A 20,981-nucleotide genomic window follows, 5' to 3' on the forward strand; every position below is an offset into this window, starting at 1 on the left:
CAGCTGGCATATGGTAGGCACTCAACAAATGGGACTTATTATTCTACTAATTAAAATATAGTTCTTATGGACAAGAATGTCTTCGAATTATTCGTAGCACTAATCCTCTCCATCAACAACTGCCCTGTGTTTGACAGAGGTTTAATAGCTCCTCGATGAGTGATTGACCATATGAACTACGTACAGAACCGGCAGACAAGCCTAAGTTGCTGTTTATTTCTCATGGGAATTTAAACTCATTCACTTTTAGTTGCTAAACTTTGAAATGTTACTTCTTTCCACCTACTTCATCATATAGTACAAGAATATTGCATTGGCTTAGACAAAAATCCTTCATTCTTCCTTTTAATCAAATCTGGCCCTTTCTTACTGGAATGCTTGCTTAGTGATCTCTCCTAAATAAATTCTGCTTTATTTTAACTTATTTAATTTATCCTTTTCATTGAAGTGTAGTTGATTTATAATGTTGTGTTAGTTTCTGGTGTACAGCATAGTGATTCAGTTACACACATATATATATTCTTTTTCATGTTCTTTTCCACTATAGGTTATTACAAGGTACTGAATAGAGTTCCCTGTGCTGTACCGGAGGACCTCGTTGTCTCTCTATTTTATATATAGTAGTTTGTATCTGCTAATCCCAAATTCCTACTTTATCTTTTTTAAATCAGGAGAACATTTCCATTTCTGTTAAGAGCTGAATTGATTTTTTTAAAAAAGGAAATCGAAATGTGAAACTCCGAAACCTACCTCCTTGGTCTTTTTCAGAGCCTAACCACAGTAAGTGTGGGCTACCGTATTTAACATAGATACAATCCACCAGTCTATTGCAGGACCCAACTGGAGGTGGGTTTTGTGACTTGTTTTGGAAAACTAGGTTCTCCTACGGGTGCAGTGTTGGCCAGGCCTCTCTCTTTTTCTCTGAACCCTCCAAACCCTCAAGGCCAACTCAAGCTTTCCTTTCCAAGCAGGGCCATGCGGTCACCTCTCCATCCATTTGTGCTGATGATACTTGTCCATTCTGGCCACTTGCCGTTGATCACACATAGCTGTTTTATGAAGTTAGTATTATAACATGTATGTAAATTTACCTTTATCTCTCCAAGTTGTTTCCAAATTCCTCGAGGGGAAGACCTATTTCGTTCGTTCCTGTGTCCTTGCTACAAAGATTTGGTCACTGTGTCTCCATCAGTCCCACCAGGCAGGAAAAGCCATGGCAAACAGCCATGAGAGGTTCAGCCTTCTGGAAGCAGACTAACTTCTAACATGAGCAAGTCTTGTCTCGGTTTAGTGGGGGAAACTGGGGCCCAGAGACCAGAAGTCACTTTCTCAAGGTCACAAAGCTTAGTTAATAGCAGATCTTGCAACTTCCCTTTAGTGAAGATATCAGCGAATGAAATGGAAAGAATTTCCCCTATCTTGTGTTTTTAAAGTTTGGTTTTTAGTTGCAAAACACATACAGACTAAAAGTTTTTTGTTCTGTTTTATTAGATCAGGTGTTTGGCTGAGGAGCCAAAGAGATTAGAATTCTGGTCCTGGTTCTGCCACTCGTTACAGGACTTTGGGCAAGTCACTCCCCTGCCTGAGCCTCAGTTTCCCCATCTCATGGAAGAGGGTTGGGCTAGACCTTCTCTAAAATCTCTTTGAGTTCTGTCATTCTGCATTTCTTAGCAGGTCCAGGACTCAAATTGGACACTTGCTCAAGACCCTTGCATTGAATTCCAGGGGCCCCCATGTCCCCTCCTTAAAGGTGGACTTGCTTCTTCTTTCATCTCAAAGAGGCAGGAGCTGAAATAGATCCTGGGGTTTCCAGCCCAGGGACTTGTGGCTTCTCCACAAAGAAGCAGCCGGAGCCTCCTGACCCCGCCGAGCCCTGGAACACATGAATCAAAATAGTTGTGTGATGTCATGTCAAGATGGGAATGTGCTCTGGCCAATTGGTGCCAAGAATTGTCTGGACAGGGTGGTTTCCTTATACAGTCTTTTTAAAGAGACATCTGCAGATCCGCACATGACTGGCAGGCCTGCGCTCCGTTTGCCTAGCTGGTCTTCCCTCCCTTTTTAATTGTAAGGAGGGAAGAGCCCTGAGAGTCTGAGTGCGCGGCTGACCTTAGCTGCATAAACAAACCCACAGCAAGGCTCTGCCTGTGCTTCCGGCAGCCTCTTGCCTACTTAAGGGCAGCGGCTGCTCCCACTGCAGCGGCCGGACGTGCAGACCGGGAGGACGCTCCGTGGGAGGAGGCGCCGCTGCGTGTCCCGTGGCTGCTGGCCCCGGGGGCGACCCATCCTGCCGTAGCACGAGGCCACGGGGCGGACGCCTGGACTCCCGGGCTGTGGCCGAGGCTGCCGGCCGATGCGGTGCGTCTCCCGGCCCGCGGCCACCTGCGGCTGACGCCGGCTCCGTGCATCCTGCTATGTTCACCTGCGCCGCTCCTGTGGCCACGGCTCCTCATGAAGCGGTTTGGCAGCCTCAGGGGAAACAAGAAGCACAAGGACCCAAACCGCAGCACCGCGAGGCGGCGGTCGGAGCCCCACGGCCTGTTCGGTAGGATGCTGCCCTCTGCCCGGGCGTCTGCTGGCCCCAGGGCGCGCACACGTGCGTGTGCGTGTGCGTGTGCGTGTGTTACAGCCTCCCAGGTGACAGCTGTGTGCTGCCTCTTCCTTCTAGCTGTGGCTGTGGCTGTGGCTGTGATGCTTGGGCGGTAGTTGGAGGAATGGAGTGATGAGTGTGCCCTTGGTGGTGGTGCTGCTGCTGTCATCATCGCCCAGAGTTACTTTTTCTGAGGCCATTTTCTCTCTCTACCCACCCTGGCCTGATGAGGTTAGTAATCAACTGGATTGTCATTCATTTTAGGCAAAACCAGCGGCGTGGGAAAAGCAAGGATGGATGGGAACTGTTAGGGGCTGTTAAGAATGAGATGTAGAGAAAACTAGTGGTGGGGGGTCAGGGAGGAGGTACTCTCCACAGCCTTTGCCCCGGGGCTGTGTGATCAGGCGGATCAAGGGTCAAGGTGGGGGGACCAGCGCCTGCCGGGCGCGTGTCCCTGGAGGGAAGCTTGCTTTGTGGTCTCCCTGGCCTCTGGGACCTTCTACAGTTTCTCCCCTGCAGGGGGTTGGGACTATTGTGGCTGGAATGTGGGGTGAGGCGTCTGTGAATCATACTTCCAGTGACCTGTGGATTAGGGGGGTGCCTCTGTCTAGCTGGAGTCAGGCAGGTAGATTCCAAAGCACTGAGCTTCCTGGGGGCCTAGCCAAGGCCTGCCCAGGCCAAGTTGGTGGTAGGCTTCATTGTGTTAACCAAGTTGGCCTGTCCCTGGGCGCTGCTGCTCGTGTGCCATGGGACATTCCTGAAGGCTCCATTGTATGACAGAACCACAGGGCCCCCTCACACAGCCCAGAGGTAGCAAAGATGGGGACAGCTGACGGGTGTGTGAAAATTGTATCCCTTGAGTAGACTGTGACATGGTAAGTGGCAAAAAAAAAAAAAAAAAAAAACCAAAACACTCACCATATGTAGTAGGGAAATGACTTTAGTAAAACATCTGGGCAGTACCTGATAACTGGAGTAGAGGCAGACCTCATTTTATTGTGTTTTTAACAAATTGAGGGTTTGGGGCCACCCTGTGTTCTCAGGTGATGATTCGCACTTTTTGGCAGTAAAGCATTTTTTAAATTAAGGTATGTGCATTGTTTTTAAGACACAATGCAGTTGCACACTTAGTAGACATTATGTGTAAACATGACTTTAGATGCACAGGGAAACTGAAAAAGTCAAGCGGCGTGCTTTATCGCGATGTTTGCTTTTTTGCGATGGTTGGACCTGAACCTGCAACACCTCCGAGGTCTGTCTGTAGCAAGACAAGAAAAAGATAAACGTAAAACTTGCCTGTGTCTCTTGCTAAATCCAGTTTAACCAGTTACTTCAGGATAGCCTCTAGCGGCCCGAGTGAGACACCGACGACCCTCGGGAGGACAAGCAGAGGAGACAGCAGCTCGGAACTCAGGGAGTTTTCAGTCTTGTGAAGGACTAGAGGGGAGTACCCAACCGCATGGCGTGCACGGATGAGTTTGTGTAGGAGCACGATGCCTCGTCCCGGCCGACCGGGGGGCCGGGGTGGGGGGTGATGACAGACATCCTGGACTTGATTCACAGACATGGTTTAAAAAGAAGACACTTATTTTAAATAATAAAGTAATCAACATTCATTTACTATAGAATTAAATCTAAACCTATGATTTAACTAAAAGTCTGGTTTTGCTAATGGGGTTGGGCAAGCCCATTATTAAAAGCCTATTATTTGCCAGACAGTGGTTTCTCCCCTTGTATTTAAAATTTGGCTGTCATCCTGTCTCCTGTGCTTCTGAGATCAAAAATAATATTTGCATGTCGACTAGGTTTCACAAGTGCTCACATGCAAATATCAGCTCTGACCACAGGGTCAAGAGAACCAGGGCTCCATCCAGAACCTTCCTCTGGGATTTGGGAAGCAGCCCAGGTATCCAGGTTGATGTTGGGTCGTGGTTTTCCTTTTGTGGGAGTCCCAGTGTGAGAGGGGTGTCAAGAGCAGGGCCCCGTGGCCCCTCAGTCAGTGTCGGGCGTGGATCCGCTGAATGAAGGAAGAACGGTCAGGGATCAGGGTCCATGCATTCTCCCGACTCCCTGCCTTCCATTTAAAACTTACCCACCATCAGACCCAGTTTAACCATCCCTCACTAAAGCCATCCCAACTGCCTGTTCAGTGTCCTCTGGGCTTCTTGGGGATGGGGACCTTGTTCCAAAAGGAGTGTTCCATCCAACCTTCTAACCCTGACACCTCGAAGCATCACAGGGTCTTACTGTAGAATTGCCGGTTATGGGATAGATCGAAAAGGTGCCCCTCCGAGGTTATTTCTGGTTCTCCAGCAAGCATTGTTTAGGGTTGTTTTTTGTTTTTTGTTTTTTGTTTTAATTCCCTTCCAGCCGCTCCCTCTCCTTCCTACAGTTATTCCTGCAGCCAAAAGAATTTCAGAGGAGACCTCTTCCTGCCCCTAAGAAAAGTTTCCATAGGGGCTGTGAAAATGTCTGTCTTTTACTTATCCTTCATCTTCTGCAAATCAAGGTTCCTTAGGTTGTCAGCGTGATTCATGTGCTCCGGCTGCTTCTCTGTCCGTCTCTCCCAGGAATCTCGCACTGTGTCCTCTACTCCCGTTGAAGGTGGAGCCGTTCCTCACGGAACAAGGTGCACTATGTTTCATCAGCTGGTTTCCCTACAGTCCCTTAGGTCAAGAAGCACATCTTTGTTAGACGCATTTGCGCACACACAGATGTCCCCATAGCCTCTTTTTTGGAGGGGGAGGTCGTTAGGTTTATCTATTTTTTATTCATTTATTTATTTTTTAAATGAAGGTACTGGGGATTGAAGCCAGGACCTCACACATGCTAAGCAGGCACTCTACCACTGGGCTATCTCCCTCCATAACCTCTTGATCAGCCAGGACAACCGAAAAAGAGAATTAAGGCCGGGCAGTTACCAAGTCTACCTGTGTTTGCCTGTGGCTGGCATTTTCATCTGGAAGTCCGTGGCTCTGGCTGGAATTTTGAGCATTTCACGCCTTGTGATAAAATGTCCTTGAAAGCTGTAATTCATGAAAAGCTCTTTCCTTTCCGCCCCAGAGTTTGGCGCCTGCCCGGCTCCCCCTGCAAAGCTAGGTAAGTGCGACCTGCCACGGGTTTTCTTGCTCCCTGAGATAAACAAGAGATGCTTTTGACTTAAGTCTTTCCTTTCTCAGCCGCTTTGGTCAACAGAAATGTAGAGATGCAAAGAGCATGTGGCAATAGTAATAAAAATGTAAGAGGAAGATTAGGAAAGGATTTGGCTAATCAGATAAACGAGAATTGACTGTAGCAACTTTTCTACCCTCTGAAATTAGAGGCGACTTTGTAATAAAAGTGATCAGTCTTAAGAAATCCCTTCTGAGGACTGCACTAGAGCCAAGAAGCCCCCAGGTGCATCAGGAGGCTGGCGCTCTGTCCCTGTGCCGCTGGGGTTGGGGTGACACTGGGGACCGGAACCTCTGGTGAGTCTCTTTGCATCCAGCCTCCTTGGGATGAATGTACAATTACTTCTGGAACAAAACTCCAGAGTTCCTTGTGCCCAGGTACACTTGTCACCCCAGCACTGCCTGTCCCAGCTCTCTTGTCCCCTCTTAACACCAGCGGAGCCCTCGGCTGGCTGTGCAGCTGGGGAAGAATTGACCATTCTTTGCCTCAAGCAGTGGTCAAGGCTGTTCTCCACCCTGCCTCCCCGACTATGTCCCCCCTGCGTGGTCCTCTGCTCCCGACCTGTCCCCTCACGGTCTTCATGCTGCTTCTGAATGTCCACCTGCCCGCCTGGCTCCTGGAGCCCAGATTGGGGTTGACTTGAAACATCTCCATATTCGTTATATTCCTTCAGTCACTCATGTGAATATGTGCATTTAGCCTTTTTTTTTGGTGGGGGGGAGGTTATTAGGTTTATTTATTTATCCTTGGAGGAGGTGCTGGGGATTGAACCTAGCCGAGTGTGCCAAGCAGGTGCTCTACCACTTGAGCTATACCCTCCCCACAGTTAGCTTTTTATGATGGAAATGTTCAAGCATACGAAGAAGTAGGGAGAATGGGGTAACAGTACTCATCTCCAGGCTCGGCAGTGATCTGCCACCCACACGCATGTGAGCTGCTGCTCTGTGCCAGCCCTGAGGACACAGGCCGGGCGGGCGGGAGCGCTGTGGAGGAAGAGACTGGACGAGGGTCCACCAGACAGGCAGAGGGCTTCTCTGCTCAGGCTTGAATGACAGGAGGGAGTGTGGGCCATGCAGACAGCCGTGGTAGGTCTTCCAGAGAGATGGAAGGCCCAGGCCCTGTGGAGAGAGACTCCTGGTGTGGTCCAGGAGCACCGAGAGGCGAGGGCTTGACGGCAGGAAGCAGAGCTAAGCACTCAGTCGGGGACACAGTGGGAGGGGGACGCAGAGGCCGGCTTACTCACCGTCCTGTGGGCGTAGGGCGGACGTGGATTGTTCCTGCGTGAGATGAAGCCCTCGGGGCTCCTGGGAAGAGCACTGCTGGGCTCTGAGGGCTGGGGCCGTGCCCAAGGCCACAGCATGGTGAGGACAGCACTGTCACTATAGCCGGGGCCCCCTGGCCTCTTGGCCCACCCAGAGCTGCCCAGGCCCAGCGTCTGTTCTCTTTGCTGGATCAGTGCGACACCAAAGACCCCTGGACATGTGGCATCTCATTTGCAAGGTGGAGGCGGATTTCAGACTCTGTGAAGTCGGTGGTGGAGGCGTTTGGGGTTAGCAGAGAGCGTTCCCGTGCTCCTGGGAGAGGCACACAGCTCAGGAACGGTCATCTGGGCTGGAAATTAAACGCAGCCTGGCTCACCACCCCCCGTCCATCCCACCCTAAGCCAAGCTGGAAGGGCTCACCCTTCCTCCGCCCGGGTTTCCTCTACGTGGCCGTCACCACATGCTGCGTGGCTGGCCCTGGACCAGCCCCCGCAGACAACAGGTGGAAGGAGGGGCCCAGGCAAGGGCTTCCCGGGAAAGAGCTCAGTTAAGCACTTGCGGATTCGTCCTCTCCCAAAGGACGCCCTGGATCGCCAGCGAGTCAGCTAGCCACCACCCGATGGGCAGGCGGCAGAGCGGCTGGGCTGTGCGTGTCTTGGCTGATAACTCACCACCTGTGCCTCAGACCCCCACCTGTGCTCTGACGCCCCAAGGGCGGAAGTGAGGATGGAGGGGACGGTGGTAGCTGGGGCTGTCCCTCTCGGTGCCCATCCCCTTTCCCGCCCCCAGCAGAATAGACTAGGAACATTCTAGCAACAAGGCCCAGTGGTGATGGAGACAGTCAGTGAAGCTGACTGCGGGCTGCGTGGAAGAGGTGTGGTTTTAGAATTTCTTTCCTCTGGGGAGTCCCGGTTGTGGGCGGAGAAGCTTGATACTGGACACGTGATTCCGGGACCGAGCGTGTCTGAAAGTGTCTAAAGACAGTAGGTCACGATCGCAGAGCCTGGTGGAAGGAATAGAGAAGTGAGGGAGAGTGAAGACTGGTAAGACGGGGTGGTCTCACAGTGACCCTGACGGTAATGGAGATGCCTCAGGGGCTCGGGGGCTCGGGAACCTCAGAGGAAGTGGGTTTAGGATGAGCTTGTTTGAGTGATTTCAGCAGGCTCTGGGGTCTCCAGGGGTCTGATGTTCCCCGCAGGCCAAGGCACTTCCTGTACACTGTGGCGCTTGGCCCTGGCACTGCTGACCCCACAGGTGTCCTGACGGTGACGGTGGCCCAGGGTGTAACCCCCAGGAGGGAGCGTGTCCCCTCGCAGTGAGGCCCCTGGTCAGGCCTGGGCTTGGCCTGTGGAGTCCGGGGCGAATGGCGCCCCCAGAGCCTCACAACGCTGGGCGGGGGGGGGGGGGGCTTGCAGCAAAGCCAGGCTGGCGGGTGGGGACACAGAGGCCACCTGGGGCTCCCGGGCCAAGAGCACCACTCAGAAGTTAGAGGTGGACGGCTCAAGGCAGATTCAGAGGGAGTTCTGGCGACTCAAATAGCTCAGATGCTTTGCTGAAAGAGGTAACACAATCGGCTAACGCTGGTGATTTCACAGACGCACAGCAAACAGGTGATGAAAGCAGCAGGGCTCAGCTCGCCCTGCGTCCCGCCTTCCTCTTGTTTCCCTGTCTGTAATCCAAATCCCAGAGCCACGTCCCTTCCTCCCAGGAACATCCAGCTTTGCTGCGGAGGCCGGGCTGAAACGAGCAGAGATCAAGACCCTGGCGGCTGAATTCGAGCCCGCGACCTCAGGCTGGTGGTCTTCCTCCGCGCTCGGCGCCCGGGGAACCGGAGGCCTGGGGACGTCATTCCAGTACAGGTGCACTTCAGCAAAGGGCTTCTGAGAAATTCTCTCTTAGTCAGAATCAGATGCATGGTTCCCTTGAAGCCTTTCTGTTGACAAATACTTTACTGTGTATATATTCGGAAACCTTTTCGCGTCTGCCTGTGCAGAGAAGGAAAAAGGTAGAGGCCTGGTAGAGACCATGGGGAGGGGCACTTTTAAATGTTGATTTTCTTGTTATTCAGGGGCGGTGAGGCCAACAGTTCAGGAGAGGACGGCCCCTGAACAGGCAGTGTGTTACGCCCAGTTCCCAAGAGGAGGGGGCCCAGCTGGCCCCTCAGGGACGCCCCAGGGCCATCAGGGGCAGGAGGAGTGAGGGGACGGGGTGGGCAGGAGCCTTTGCTGTGGTTTGCATGGGAAAGGCAGGACCAGGCGGAGCGCATGGGGTTAGGGGGGCCCCGGGGATGAGCAGGTGGGAACAGCGCTTCCTAAAGTGTAAGGACCTGCTGGACGAGTTTGCATCCCAGTCCGGGCTTGGTCTGTTTGCAGGTGGAAGGCACAGTCTCTCTAAGAACCGGCCAAGCCTGGAGGGGCGGGCTCTCCCGAGTCAGGAGGCCCCAGGTGCCAGAACTCGGAGAACACAGACAGTAAGACAGTGAAGTCAGCACAAGATGATCCACCCACAGGCCCCACTTGCTCTCTTTACCTTTAACTTCCAAATGTTTCCAGTTCTGCTGGGGGGCAGTCTGCCTGCCTTGAGAGCCCCTCCCCTGGCACAGAGGGGTGGCAGGGGGGGCTGACATCCCCAAGTCCAGCCACCCGGGACTCCAGGCCTTACCCGCCCAGCAGCTCACGCACCTGGGTGTGATGGGTTGTCTGCTCCTGAGGGGTCTCCTTCAGGTCCTGCATCCCGTCTCCAGGCCACAGAAAATGCCTTGTGAGTGACCACAGACAGGCTGCAGGGTGCTTGGAGTCTGGGACTCGCCTCGTCATGGCCTTATTCCTGGATGAAAGTGGCAGGAGGGGTGGCTAGACCAACACGAGGGCCCATCAGGACGCGGCATCACCTGTGGGCCCTCGGGAGGCGCCCAAGTCACTCCCCATCAAGGCTTCCCTGGAGTCAGAGCTCCCTCACCGTCCCGATCCCCGCTAGGTCTGGCACCCGCAGCCCTATCTGTCCTCTCTCCCTGGTTCTCCACCCGCCTCAGCCTCAGACTGAACCTCATGGGCTCGTGGTCCCCGCTTCCTGCTCCGTCTATGTGGCTCTCTTTAATGAAGCCACTGAACCCATCTGTTAAGCTCCCACCTTGGGGTGTGGGTCTAGCTGCTGGGGCTACAGTGATGAACCATGTGGATGCTGAGAAAACACACATAAGTAGAATTAAAAGGTATGATAAAATATTCAAGAGTAAATAGCAACTTTGTCCAAAGGGTCTGCTTTCGACGGCAGGATGGGGGTCAGTGAGGAAGAAGGCTGCTCTGGACAAGATCAGGCCCTGGAGGGCGAGATCGCCAGTCAGCAGAGAAGGGAGAAGCCGTATGGGAAGGTCTGGGGCAGGCCTGGCCTGGCTCCTGGAGGGACCTAAAGGGGATCCCAGGGCCTGGGGGGCTCACCGCTGCTTCCAGTGCCTGGAAGTCATCCTTACGGGTTCAGTGCATCATGCCTCGTGGATGTTCAGGGAAGGTTTTGGCCACTCTTATTCCTGCTCCTCCTCTTCCTCAGTAACAACTCCAGTTTCATTTCGTGGCAATGCGTGTGGCTCAACAGGGCGTGTGACAGAGTTATTCAGTGAGCTATCCTGGGAGTGTTGTTTACGCTTAGGGGAAAGACTCTTAAAAAGGGGAAGAGGCAAATCCCCCGTTGTTCCTTTTACCATTTCCCCTGCCCTGGGTGTAGATGTGGTATTTGGTGCTCTGGCAGCCATCTTGGATGCTGGGATGGAAGGCACAGAATGAGGTTAGTGGAGAGTAAAAATTGAAGCCTGGGTTAACATTGTGAAGCTGCCACAGTAGCTCTGGACTGCCTGCCTTTCAGGTATCTTCTGTGTGAAAGAAGAAAAAAATCTTTCTCACTTAAACCACTGTTATTTTGGATTTTTCTGTTAAACGAGGACAAGCTTAGCCCCAACTGACATAGCGTAACATGAAGCTGGACCCATCCCAGGCACTCAGTAGTTAGTTGAGGACTGAGCGAGGGATCTGTGAGCGTCTCCGTGTATAGGTGTCGCTCCTTCAAACCGAAGATACCAAGACACAGGTGGGTGAGGGCTGCCCAGACTAGGATGAGGGTCCTGTCTCTGAGATCATCCCACCCACCTCAGTCCAGCTCCCTCCTCCCTAGAGCTCTGTGTTCACGATACTGGAAGCAGACTCAGTTTAAGAAAACTCTGATATTCTCAACTTAGACTAAAAACATTAGGCCTGTGGATGCTTTCTACCAATAGATCGTTTTCTTGAAACTGCTGTGTCTCTTCATGTGGATTTGAAAATATGACTTAGTTTGAGAGAGATGGATGTGCTGTTTCAGCCGAGGGTGCAAAGGCAAACTTCACACCCACTTTTTGGAAGTAGACTGTGAAGTCCAGACTCTGTGCTAACTTTTCAAAAACATTACAGTTAATCACAGAAATTTTTTCTTTCCAGTTTTGCTGAGCTACAACTGACATACAGCACTGTATATGTTTAAGGCATACACCATAATGACTCAATGTACATACGTCTTGAAGCGATGACCACAGTGAGCTTAGTGAGCATTCCTCGTCACATAGAAACAAAACAAAAGGAAGACACTTTTCCCTTGTGGTGAAAACTCCTAGATTTACTCCCCGAAGAGCTCTCACGTGTAGCACACAGCGGTGTTCATCGTGTTAATCGTGCTGTGCGCTACGTCACTAGTCCTTGTGTGTCTTATAACCGGAGGTTTGTACGTTCGACCACCTTCATCCAGTTCCCTCACCCCACCCCCTGCCTCTAGTAACCATAACTCTGATCTCTTTTTCTATGAGTTTATGTGTTTTTGAAGTATAATAGGCCTACAACACTGTGTTAATTCCTGGTGTACAGTGATTCACTACTTCTGTACACTTCAAAGTGATCACCACTGGACCACCTGGGCCTTGATGTTCCTTTCCAGGGTGTGTATCTGGTGCACATCACCGGATAAGCCAGACACCAACTAGTCCATCTGATAAGTGTGTTTCTTGTATGTGTGTCGTGCTGGCGCTGAGAACGACGTGGACTCACGGGGTGGCACAGCAGCTCTCTGTGTGCACGGGGGGAGGAGCACTTGCTGGAGAGAGGCCCCAGGACGGGTGCTGGTGCCAAATGCTCTGGGGTTCGGGTGAGAGTTGGGGTGGCGTCTGCTCTGGACCCAGGGGTGAGGCTGGATTGGTGGAGACGTGGCGGGGAGGGAGGTCAAGGAAGAGTCTGGAAAGAGAGGATGGGGCCAGGTTTTAGAAAACTTAGAATGCCAGGCTGGAGGGGGAGCAGTGAGCTGGGACTCCTGGGGGTGTGGGCAGGGAGCGTGTTGGGGGGAGGGCCCGTGAGGGAGCTGGTGAGCTGGAGGCTTCACCAAGGGGAGCTGGTTCTGCAAGGGCAGAGCCTCCCTCCCAAGGCCTCAGCCGCAGTTTCCCCCAGCACCCCTCGGTTGGGGGGCTGCAGGGGTGTCAAGCCCCGAGGCAGCCCCCTCACCTCCCTGTGATCACCTGTTGTCAGCCCTGTGCCTCTGAGCCTGGTGTTGTCCAGGCAGCTGTCCCCCAGCGCTGGCCAGGTGTGGGCCCGGATCACCAGACTTGAGAAACAGACCTGAGAGGCCAGAGGCTGTCACAGGACCAGGAGAGAGAGGAAGGCCAAGTTGAGGGGCGGGGGTCTGTGGCCAGGAAGTGGGAGGACCTTGAAAGTTGGCCTGGGTGGTCGGGACATCACCATTAGGTATCAATGCTGATGTCACATGCATGGCTTCCTGCACAGTTGATGTTTGATGATTCTCTTAGGGCAGGGAGAGTAAATGGTGGAGGTGGGGGAACTGAGGCCCAGAGAGGCCGAGAGGTGGCAGTCACAGGTAGCAACTTGCTGAAGAAGAGATGAGTGTCCAGCGCCTCCACCGCCTCCAGGCCGCACAGGGCCCTGGTGTCCACAGGGCTTCCCGCTACTGGGTGCGCGTGGGGTGGCCATGCTCTCCCTCCCTCTCCTGTAGTAGCATCAAGGCAGCCCCCTCCAGGCCGCAGCCTTCAGCACACTCGCTGCTGCCCTGGCTGGCTGTGACCCACAGGGGACACTGCGTGAGATGTCCCCTGTCCTCCCTGCTTCTCACTTCTGGTCACAGAATAGTCAAAGCTGATTGAAAGGGACAACAGACATGGCCGAGCCTAGAGGTGGCCTCTAAACAGCTGTGGCCATGACCCTGAAGTACCAGAGAGGTGAGTGCTGTGCCTTCAGGCGGGCACCTGTGGGCCAGGCATTCTGGGGTGCGCTGAGCCTGGGTGATTGCCCTCCCCTCCATGACTCTTCTAGGGTCTCCGTTCTCAGGGGTCTCCTGCTGCACCAGCCTCTGTCCTGCAGGCTCACCCCCCAGCAGGGCCCTGTGGCAGTGGACGAGCACTTGGAGTCCACCGGCCCTGATGACCACGTCTGAGCACTTCTGCCTCTGGACTTGCTGCAGACATGTGGGTGGGTGCATCCTTTCTGGAAGGTCCCTGCTACCAGGGACAGATAGATCTACCTCAGACTCCTCCAGCACCTTTTGTCGCCACCTTGTTGATTCCTGACTAACAGCTCAGCACTAACATTAACTTGCAAAACCTTGTTACTGTAAATTTTACTAAGGTGGAAGCTTACCAAAATGCATACAAATCGTAGGTGGTGAATTTGCACAATTTGAACATACTCGTATGACCGACATGCAGATTGAGAAATAGATCACAGCACCCCCAGGGCCCTCGCCCAGGTCCCCTAAGCCCCTTCCCCTCCAGATTAGCATTGTCTGCTTCTGAACTCTGTATGAGTTACATGAGACGCAGCCCTGCCGATGCTGTGGCTGAAGTTCACCCCCTTCATTGCTGGCTCCGCATCGACCACACCCCCTCCATCCACCCAGCTGCCCGGGGCACCGCGGGTCTCACGTCTGGGGCTCTGACGGTTCCCGGGGCTGCTGTGAACGTTCTTGCACACCCTAATGCGTTTCTGTCGGACACATCACGGGTCTGCTGGTCAGAGGGGACGCCTGCGTGCAGGGAGATGTTGCGGCGTTAGCTGACACATGCGCCCCACCGCCCAGGCTGGTCTGTGAGCAGGTGCCACAGCTCCGTTTCCCGGTGCTCCTAACCTAGTGCCTTGTGCTGCACAGCCAGCTTCCTTCTGCCCATCGCCCGGCTCTGCGCAAATGCAGGTGTTCTTCCTCACCTGGTAGCATCTCCCAGGAAGCCCCCCAGGATCCTCTGAAGGGCAGTGCCCAGCGTCCCATGTCCTGATTTGCTTCCCCACTAGCCAGGACTCAGGCTCAGCCTGTCAGTTGCAAATGGCAAGGACAGTAGACGGGGACCCAGTGAATTGGGGAGGAACTCGGTTCTCTAAGGCTGCATTCTTCCTGGGGCTCGGCCTTTGGGATTTATTTATGAGGGGGAACTATAGCAGGACCTGGTTTGTAACCACCAGCTGTCGCTATAGCAACTCCTCACTTACAGCGCTAAATATAGAACATCTTCATCCCTGGAATAGAAAAATCAAAGAAAATCAAAGTAGGGGGAGGGCCTATCTGCCCAGCTGTGTGTTCCCGGACTGATTTCGAGGTGCAGCTTCTTGGGGCCTCTTTAACTGCCCACCTAAGAGCAGAATGGGCTTGGGTGGGACGGCGCGTCTGCGCAGCAGACACTCTCCAAGCTGCAGGGACCCCGAGCCTCCCCTGCTCCAACCCCATGTGTCTTCTCCTTCATAGGCTGAACCACAGAATGTAATACTTCATTGTAAAGTCATTTCATTTGGGCTTTATTCAGTCTCTTAATCTTAAATCTTAAGTCTTCTACGGGATTGTAAATATTTTTCAAGGTCAAGGACTTAATTAGTAGGGTGGGACGAGAACTCGAAATCCTATTATATGAGAAAGAGTTGAAAGAACTGGCAGTGTTGGCATGGGCAGGCATGAGCTTGGGGCCGGGTGGGAACGGTCTCCAGAAATCTGAAGGCCGGTCCTAAGTGAGGAGGGATCCTCCTACCCTGCGGCCCTCAGCTCCGTGGGAGAGGAAACATTATCCCCCACGAAAATATATGTATTGCTTTTTATTGTGTTTTTAAAATCACGACAGTGACATAACACTTCAAAATGTTTGAAAGCTGGAAAATGTCCCCTATAATGACAAGCATCCACAGCACACCGACTAGCCTGCGGGTCTCTGAAGAGCCCAGCGGCCTGGAGGTGGCCGCTCTGGGAAGGGGGAGCCCCATGTGGACAGGGCGGGGCGGAAGCCAGCTCCGCTCTGTCAGCCTAGTTGGGGTGGCCGTCCTCCGAAGGTGGCTGTGCCGACTAGGGTGATGCTCTGACGCCCTGCACCGTTCACAGGGTTTGTTGTTCCCACCGTGGGTATTCCAGCCCCGGGTGTGTTTTTAAACATAAGATGGGAGATTTCCTGAGACGCTCTCTGAGGTCCTGGCTCTGAGGTTCTGGCTGGAGTAGAACCCAGAAGTGGGTATGAATGAGAACTAAGGCTGAAAAGTGGAGTGCACCAGCCAACGGCAGGCAGGGGCCCCGGGGAATCCTTGGACTCAGCCATTCCTAGGGAGGCCCCCTCTGCTCCAGGGCAGCCCTCACCGCCCGTCAGTGACATACCCATCCCTTTTCTTCATCTTTTGATTGTAGTAAATTATACATAACATAGAATTTACCATTGTAACCATTTTTCCCAGTTGGATGCAACAATTTATTTACTTTTATTTATTTATGTAATTTTTTTATTGAAGTGTAGTTGGTTTACAATGTTGTGTTAGTTCCTGGTGTACAACATAGTGCTTCAATTATGTATATATATATCTTTTCATATTCTTTTTCATCATAGGTCATTTTAACCATTTTTAAGTGTATGGTTCAGTGGCATTAAGTACATTCACGTTGTTGTGCAACCATCATCACTATCCATCTCGAGAACTTTGTCACCTTGCAAAACTGAAACTGTGTCCCCCATTAAACGACTCTCCGTCCCCCCTCCACCGCCCGCCCCTGGCAGCCGCCAGTCTGCTTGCTGCCCCTGAGAATCTGACGACTCTAGGAACCTCACCTAAGTGGGATCATACAGTAGTTGTACTTTTGTGGCTGGTGCTGTAGCGTGTGTCAGAGTCCCCTTCCTTCTTAAGACTGAACAGTATTCCCTTGTACGTGGCCGCCACGTTTGCTCACCCATCCATCCGTCAGTAGACGTGTTCTCCCGGCCTAGGTGTCAGGCCCTTGGAGGCAGTGATGGGCCCCACTCCTCCCGTCCTGGGACCAGACTCATGTTGGGGGTGGGGAGCGAGCCCACTGTGGCCTGGCCCTCCCAGGGTGCGCCACGGGCCCGGGGCAGAGAGGGCCTCGTGACTGCCTGCTGTGTGACGAGGAGGTGCCGAGAGCCCAGGGGCCTCCTCTGAGTTGCTTCCAGGTACCAGACCCAGAAAGTGTCCGTGGAGGCAGCCACCTGCAGTGTGACCGAACAGGTGAGCAGCTCGATCAAGGTTCAAGTTTTGGCTTTGGGTCCTGGCGTCATCCTCTGCACAGTGTCCCTCCCAGAGGCCTCTGCGTGTCTTTATCCTGCTCAAATCAGCCCCTGATGCCTGAGCAGGAATTAGCCTATCGCACAGAGCAATGGAGATCTGTGAGGACTGGTGACTCTGGGTTAGGAAACGTGCGGGGGTCTGGAATACTGGGCCAGGGAGGTGGTCTGAGGGCAAGTTCTTAGAAAAGATGGCAGAGAGGGCCCAAGAAGCCAGGAGGGCTTCTGGGAGGAGGCTGTGGGCCTTGGAGACAGGCCTGACATTCATCCCAAGTGAGTGAGGACCAGTTTTGCCTTCTGAGGGATTTAAAGGGTTTCCCGGGCCAGGAGGGTTCGCGCAGTTACCTGCGGCCTTTATCAGGGTGAGTGCGTTGGCAAAAAAGTGATAATTAGACTCTTCAGAGATTACTGGACACTAACTCTAAACTGACGCCACTCCCAGAGCCCTGCTGCGGTCCACCCATTCCAGCAGGCACTCCCAGAAGCAGGAGGGGCTGATGACCCCAGTGCAGAATTTCTCCAGCTCCCTCAGTGGAGGGCGGAAGTCTTTCCTGTCTACGGTCCTCAGTTTCCCTGTTTCTGGAGGCACAAACCTCAGCAGGGAGGAGGAGGAAGCGGGCTGGGGCTGCAGGAGGCTCAGAAGTGGGGAGCTAGTTAGAGGGTTCAAAGGCATTTGGAGAAGTGAGGAATGTTACTTAATCAGAACCTGCGGGGCCACGTCTATCTAATCAGTTTGGGTGTGTATTAGCCACACATCCAGAATAAGAACGTGCCGGGTGACATGACAGCCCATGAGCGGGGACTGGTGTTGAGCTGTTGGCTGATGGGCAGGCAGGGGTGTAGGCTCTGTGTTCCGGCACGGAGCCCCTAGAGCAGCAGGGCGGCCATCTGTCTGTCTTTCCCCATCAGAACCCTGCTGGTTTCAGGAGAAAAGACTGAATTCTACCCCCTTCCACCCTGTTAATGACCAGTATTCCTTTATAAGCCCCCAAGAGGGGCCACTCGGAGGGAGAGGGTACGAGTGACTGAGAACAGATGTCGTCCTGGAGCAGGTGTGATGCCCGGGGGAGGAAAGGAGCCCAAGGGCATCGTGTCCTGGAGTTTGGGGAGGGGAAGTCTGGCAGGGGTGGGGCTGAAGGAGAAGGAGGAATTTTCAAACAGTCCTACAACCTTACAGCTCCGCCCAGCAGAGCTCTTTCAGGCCCCGCAAGCCACAGGGAGGGAGCAGCGTTTAGCTTTGCTCAGAGAGGACTCACGTAAGGGACAGTCACGGGACCCCCAGCTAGGATACACAGCCTCTGTGCCGCACCCACGGGGGGGTTATAGCTCTTAGAGAGGAAGGAATCTCAAAGGCCCCCATCCCAGCCTCCTGCTTTCACTGAGGTAAACTGTCATTACACCTGTTTCACAAGTGAGACGCCTGGGGCTCAGATTATTTGCACATCACCAAGTAGCTAAATGTGCTGGGAGTTCCCAGGTCAACCTCAATCCCTAGAATAATGTTGTTATGGTTAAATACATACGCAATTGAATAGCTAATACACATGCATGTTAAAACATTCCAAAAGTACAAAAAAGTATGTGGTAAAAATATAAGCATCCTTCCACCCTGGCCCCCAGCCTCCCGGTTCCTCTGCCCAGAGGCAGCGGTTTTTACTTCATATCCCTCAGAGATCGTCTCTGCACTTCTGAGCCTTTTATTTTTACATCCAAGTGGTCTTGTATTGTACGTGCTGCTCTACAACTTGGTTTTAACCCCTTGGCAGTTCACACTGGCATGTACGTAAGGAGATGCCCTGTTCCCTTTCATGGCTGTGTAGTGCTCCATCGTGCACAGTCCCTGGGTTGCTGAAACAATCCTCTATTGATGGAGCTGTTCTCAGTCCTCGGCTGTAAAAAAAACATTGCAACAAATATTGTTGTCCCTACTTTTTTGTGCGTGTGTGTACATATATCTGCGATTTAAACTCTAGGAGTAAAATCGTTGGGTCAAAGAGTGCATGTATTTTCTATTTTGATGGCTATTGGAAATTGCCCCACGGAGGTTGTGCCACGTCTACTCTCTGAATGAGAGCTCCGTTCCCCCACGTCCTCACTACACACCGAGATCAAAGCTTTAGGATCTTTGTCATGGAGATGGTTTCAGAACTGAGCTAAGACAGAAAACCTTGATGCATGTATTTTTAAGAGAGTGGAAATTTGGGGCATCAGGCCCAATGGGGACATATGGAGGAGAGACCAGTGGGGGCTTAGGGGCCTGAACTTGGGGGGACACTGAGATGTGTCGGAATCAGGGATACAAGAGATAACCAGCTAATCAAAATAGGTATGAAAAGCTCACTGCGTTCCAGGCGCTAGGCCTGACTGTAGGAGATATGCCAGCGGGATTTTGCAACGTAGTTAACATTAACATGCAGGGAACAGCAGCCAGCTCCCCGCCAAGTGCTCCAGCCAGCGCTTGAGGAATTCTGCAAGGGCGACAGGTGGGAAGGAATAGTCAAGGCAGGATGCGAGGAGGAGGTGGCCCTTGAGCTGGGCCTTTGAAGGGGCAGCAGGGCTGGTCAGCAGACGAGGGAAAGAATTCATAGCCATGGTATGTGTGGTGTTTGTACAGGGTTGCCATGGAGACAAGAGGGACATGAGCCACAGAGGTTCGGTCGGGCCAGACAACAGCTATGAAAGCAGTTGAAGGCAAACACAGTCGCTTGTAAGTGTGTGATGAGGCACTGGCCTGTGATTGTGGATGCTCCACATCTGTCCACTCCGGACAAAGTCAGCTTCTCCTTGGATCTTAGAGACGCCCACCCTGCTGCGCGCTGGCCGCCAGGGCAGGTCATTCTTGATGCCCCTAGATGGTCACGGGACCAGTGGCCAGGGGGACATGGAGCGTGCAGCACGGTGGTAGCACCACTCCTGGGGGGCCGGCCGGTCACTCTGGGCTCCTGGATGGGAGGGAGTACTCCCGGGAACAAGGTCCAAGGTCACCCCCCAGCCACATGGCCACACTCCATCACTCTGCTGGTCTCTGGTGCCTGCCCTTTCTTCGCTTTGAGCACAGTCCTACATGAAAAGCAGATCCTAAAAAAGATGAGATGGTGGAGGAGGCAGGAAGGAGGCATTTCTGCACCATGGAGAGGGGAGAGGGCAGCTCCAAGAGATGCCAGCTCCGCAGGACGGCTGGCTGAATTGGTGTGAGGCAGGACAGGGCCGAGTCCAGGGCTCTGCTGCTGTGCCCGGCGGGGGCAGGTGATGCTGAGGGCTGCGAGGGAGGAAGCCCAGGCTCGGGAAAGGGCCGGGGAGTGGCAGATGCCAAGGAGCTGGGACCCAGGGGTGGTGAGGGCCCAGTCCTGTGGGCACACAGGGACACACGGCCCCCTGGGCTCCCACCCCTGCCCGGAACAGTTTAACAGCCTGGGAGTCTTCCAGATGTTCTTGAGCTGTTTGTTCTCCGCACAACTGATGTGCCTGGTGTGGTATGTTTCCAGCTGTGTTTCTTTAATAAACATACCCCCTGCTGAGAGCAATAAAAGCCAGATACCACTTCTCTTGCTCTGGAAAACAAGACCAAGACTTGGGGGCAGGCTTTTCATTCGGAAGGTGATCCCAGCAAGCAGGGAGGGGCCGCATGGGTGCATTACCATGGTTACTGTGTAGGTCCAGGCTGGCTGAAGATCACCTCGGGGCATTAATGCCCCTGTGTTTCAGGCCTGGGCTCAGCTGTTGACTCAGCGGGCACTGGTGGCTTCAAGGGGTCCCTGTCCGCATGGGGGACTGTCCATCATAGGTGCCCTGGAATCAGAGGTGGCCCAGGAATGAGCCCTGGGTCCACCAACCATACTCCACATCTGTCTACTCCGGACACACTCAGCTTGTGCTTGGATGTTAGAGACACCCACCCTGTTGCATGCTGGAGAGGCAGCCTTCGCTGTCCCCCTCTGCCCTCCTCTGCTAGTCTCTGTGCCCCTCTGTCACCTCTGTCCTCCTCTGATCCAGGTTCCTGGACCTTTCTTGCCCAGCACACATCTTCTAGAGCTTGACAGAGATTTATTTTAAAAAACAGACGCTCTGAATGCTTGACTTCAGGGTGGCAAGGTCTGTTCTGAGTTATCTATTTTAAGAAAATTGTTTTCCACAAATAGCAGTAAGAACACAGTTTGTGTCACACACACACAAAGCTTTAGTTGTCTGTAGACCAGACCCCTTGGCTTACTCTGGGAGGCCCAGTGTGTCGTTACATTAGACAGAATCTCCCGTTTAGGGTGCTGATGGGCTGTGAGTGACAGAAAGTCTAGGCCAGACTCTCTTGAATAATTGTAACGCTTATCTGGGGACAGGAAGTCCAGGATGGGGCTGTGTTCTTTCTGTGTCCATCTGGTCAGCAGCTACCTTTCCTCGTGGTCAC

General features: G+C 53.2%; 1 protein-coding gene across 4 annotated transcripts in view; it reads left to right on the forward strand.

Annotated features, from left to right (window-relative positions):
* Positions 1–20,981, forward strand: part of PRKAG2 (protein kinase AMP-activated non-catalytic subunit gamma 2) — a 242,027-nt gene that overhangs the window by 103,836 nt on the left and 117,210 nt on the right. Inside the window, exon 1 of one of the 4 annotated variants that reach the window (XM_072964205.1) lies at positions 2,029–2,545. The exons of the other annotated variants lie outside the window; for them this stretch is intronic. Within the exon in view, the coding sequence (XP_072820306.1) occupies positions 2,452–2,545 (94 nt within the window). The 5' untranslated portion in view covers positions 2,029–2,451. Of the gene's footprint in view, positions 1–2,028; positions 2,546–20,981 lie in introns of those variants that run through there. 4 annotated transcript variants of the gene reach the window in all.

This window comes from Vicugna pacos, chromosome 7, assembly GCF_048564905.1.
Source record: "Vicugna pacos chromosome 7, VicPac4, whole genome shotgun sequence".
NCBI classification, from domain to species: domain Eukaryota; kingdom Metazoa; phylum Chordata; class Mammalia; order Artiodactyla; family Camelidae; genus Vicugna; species Vicugna pacos.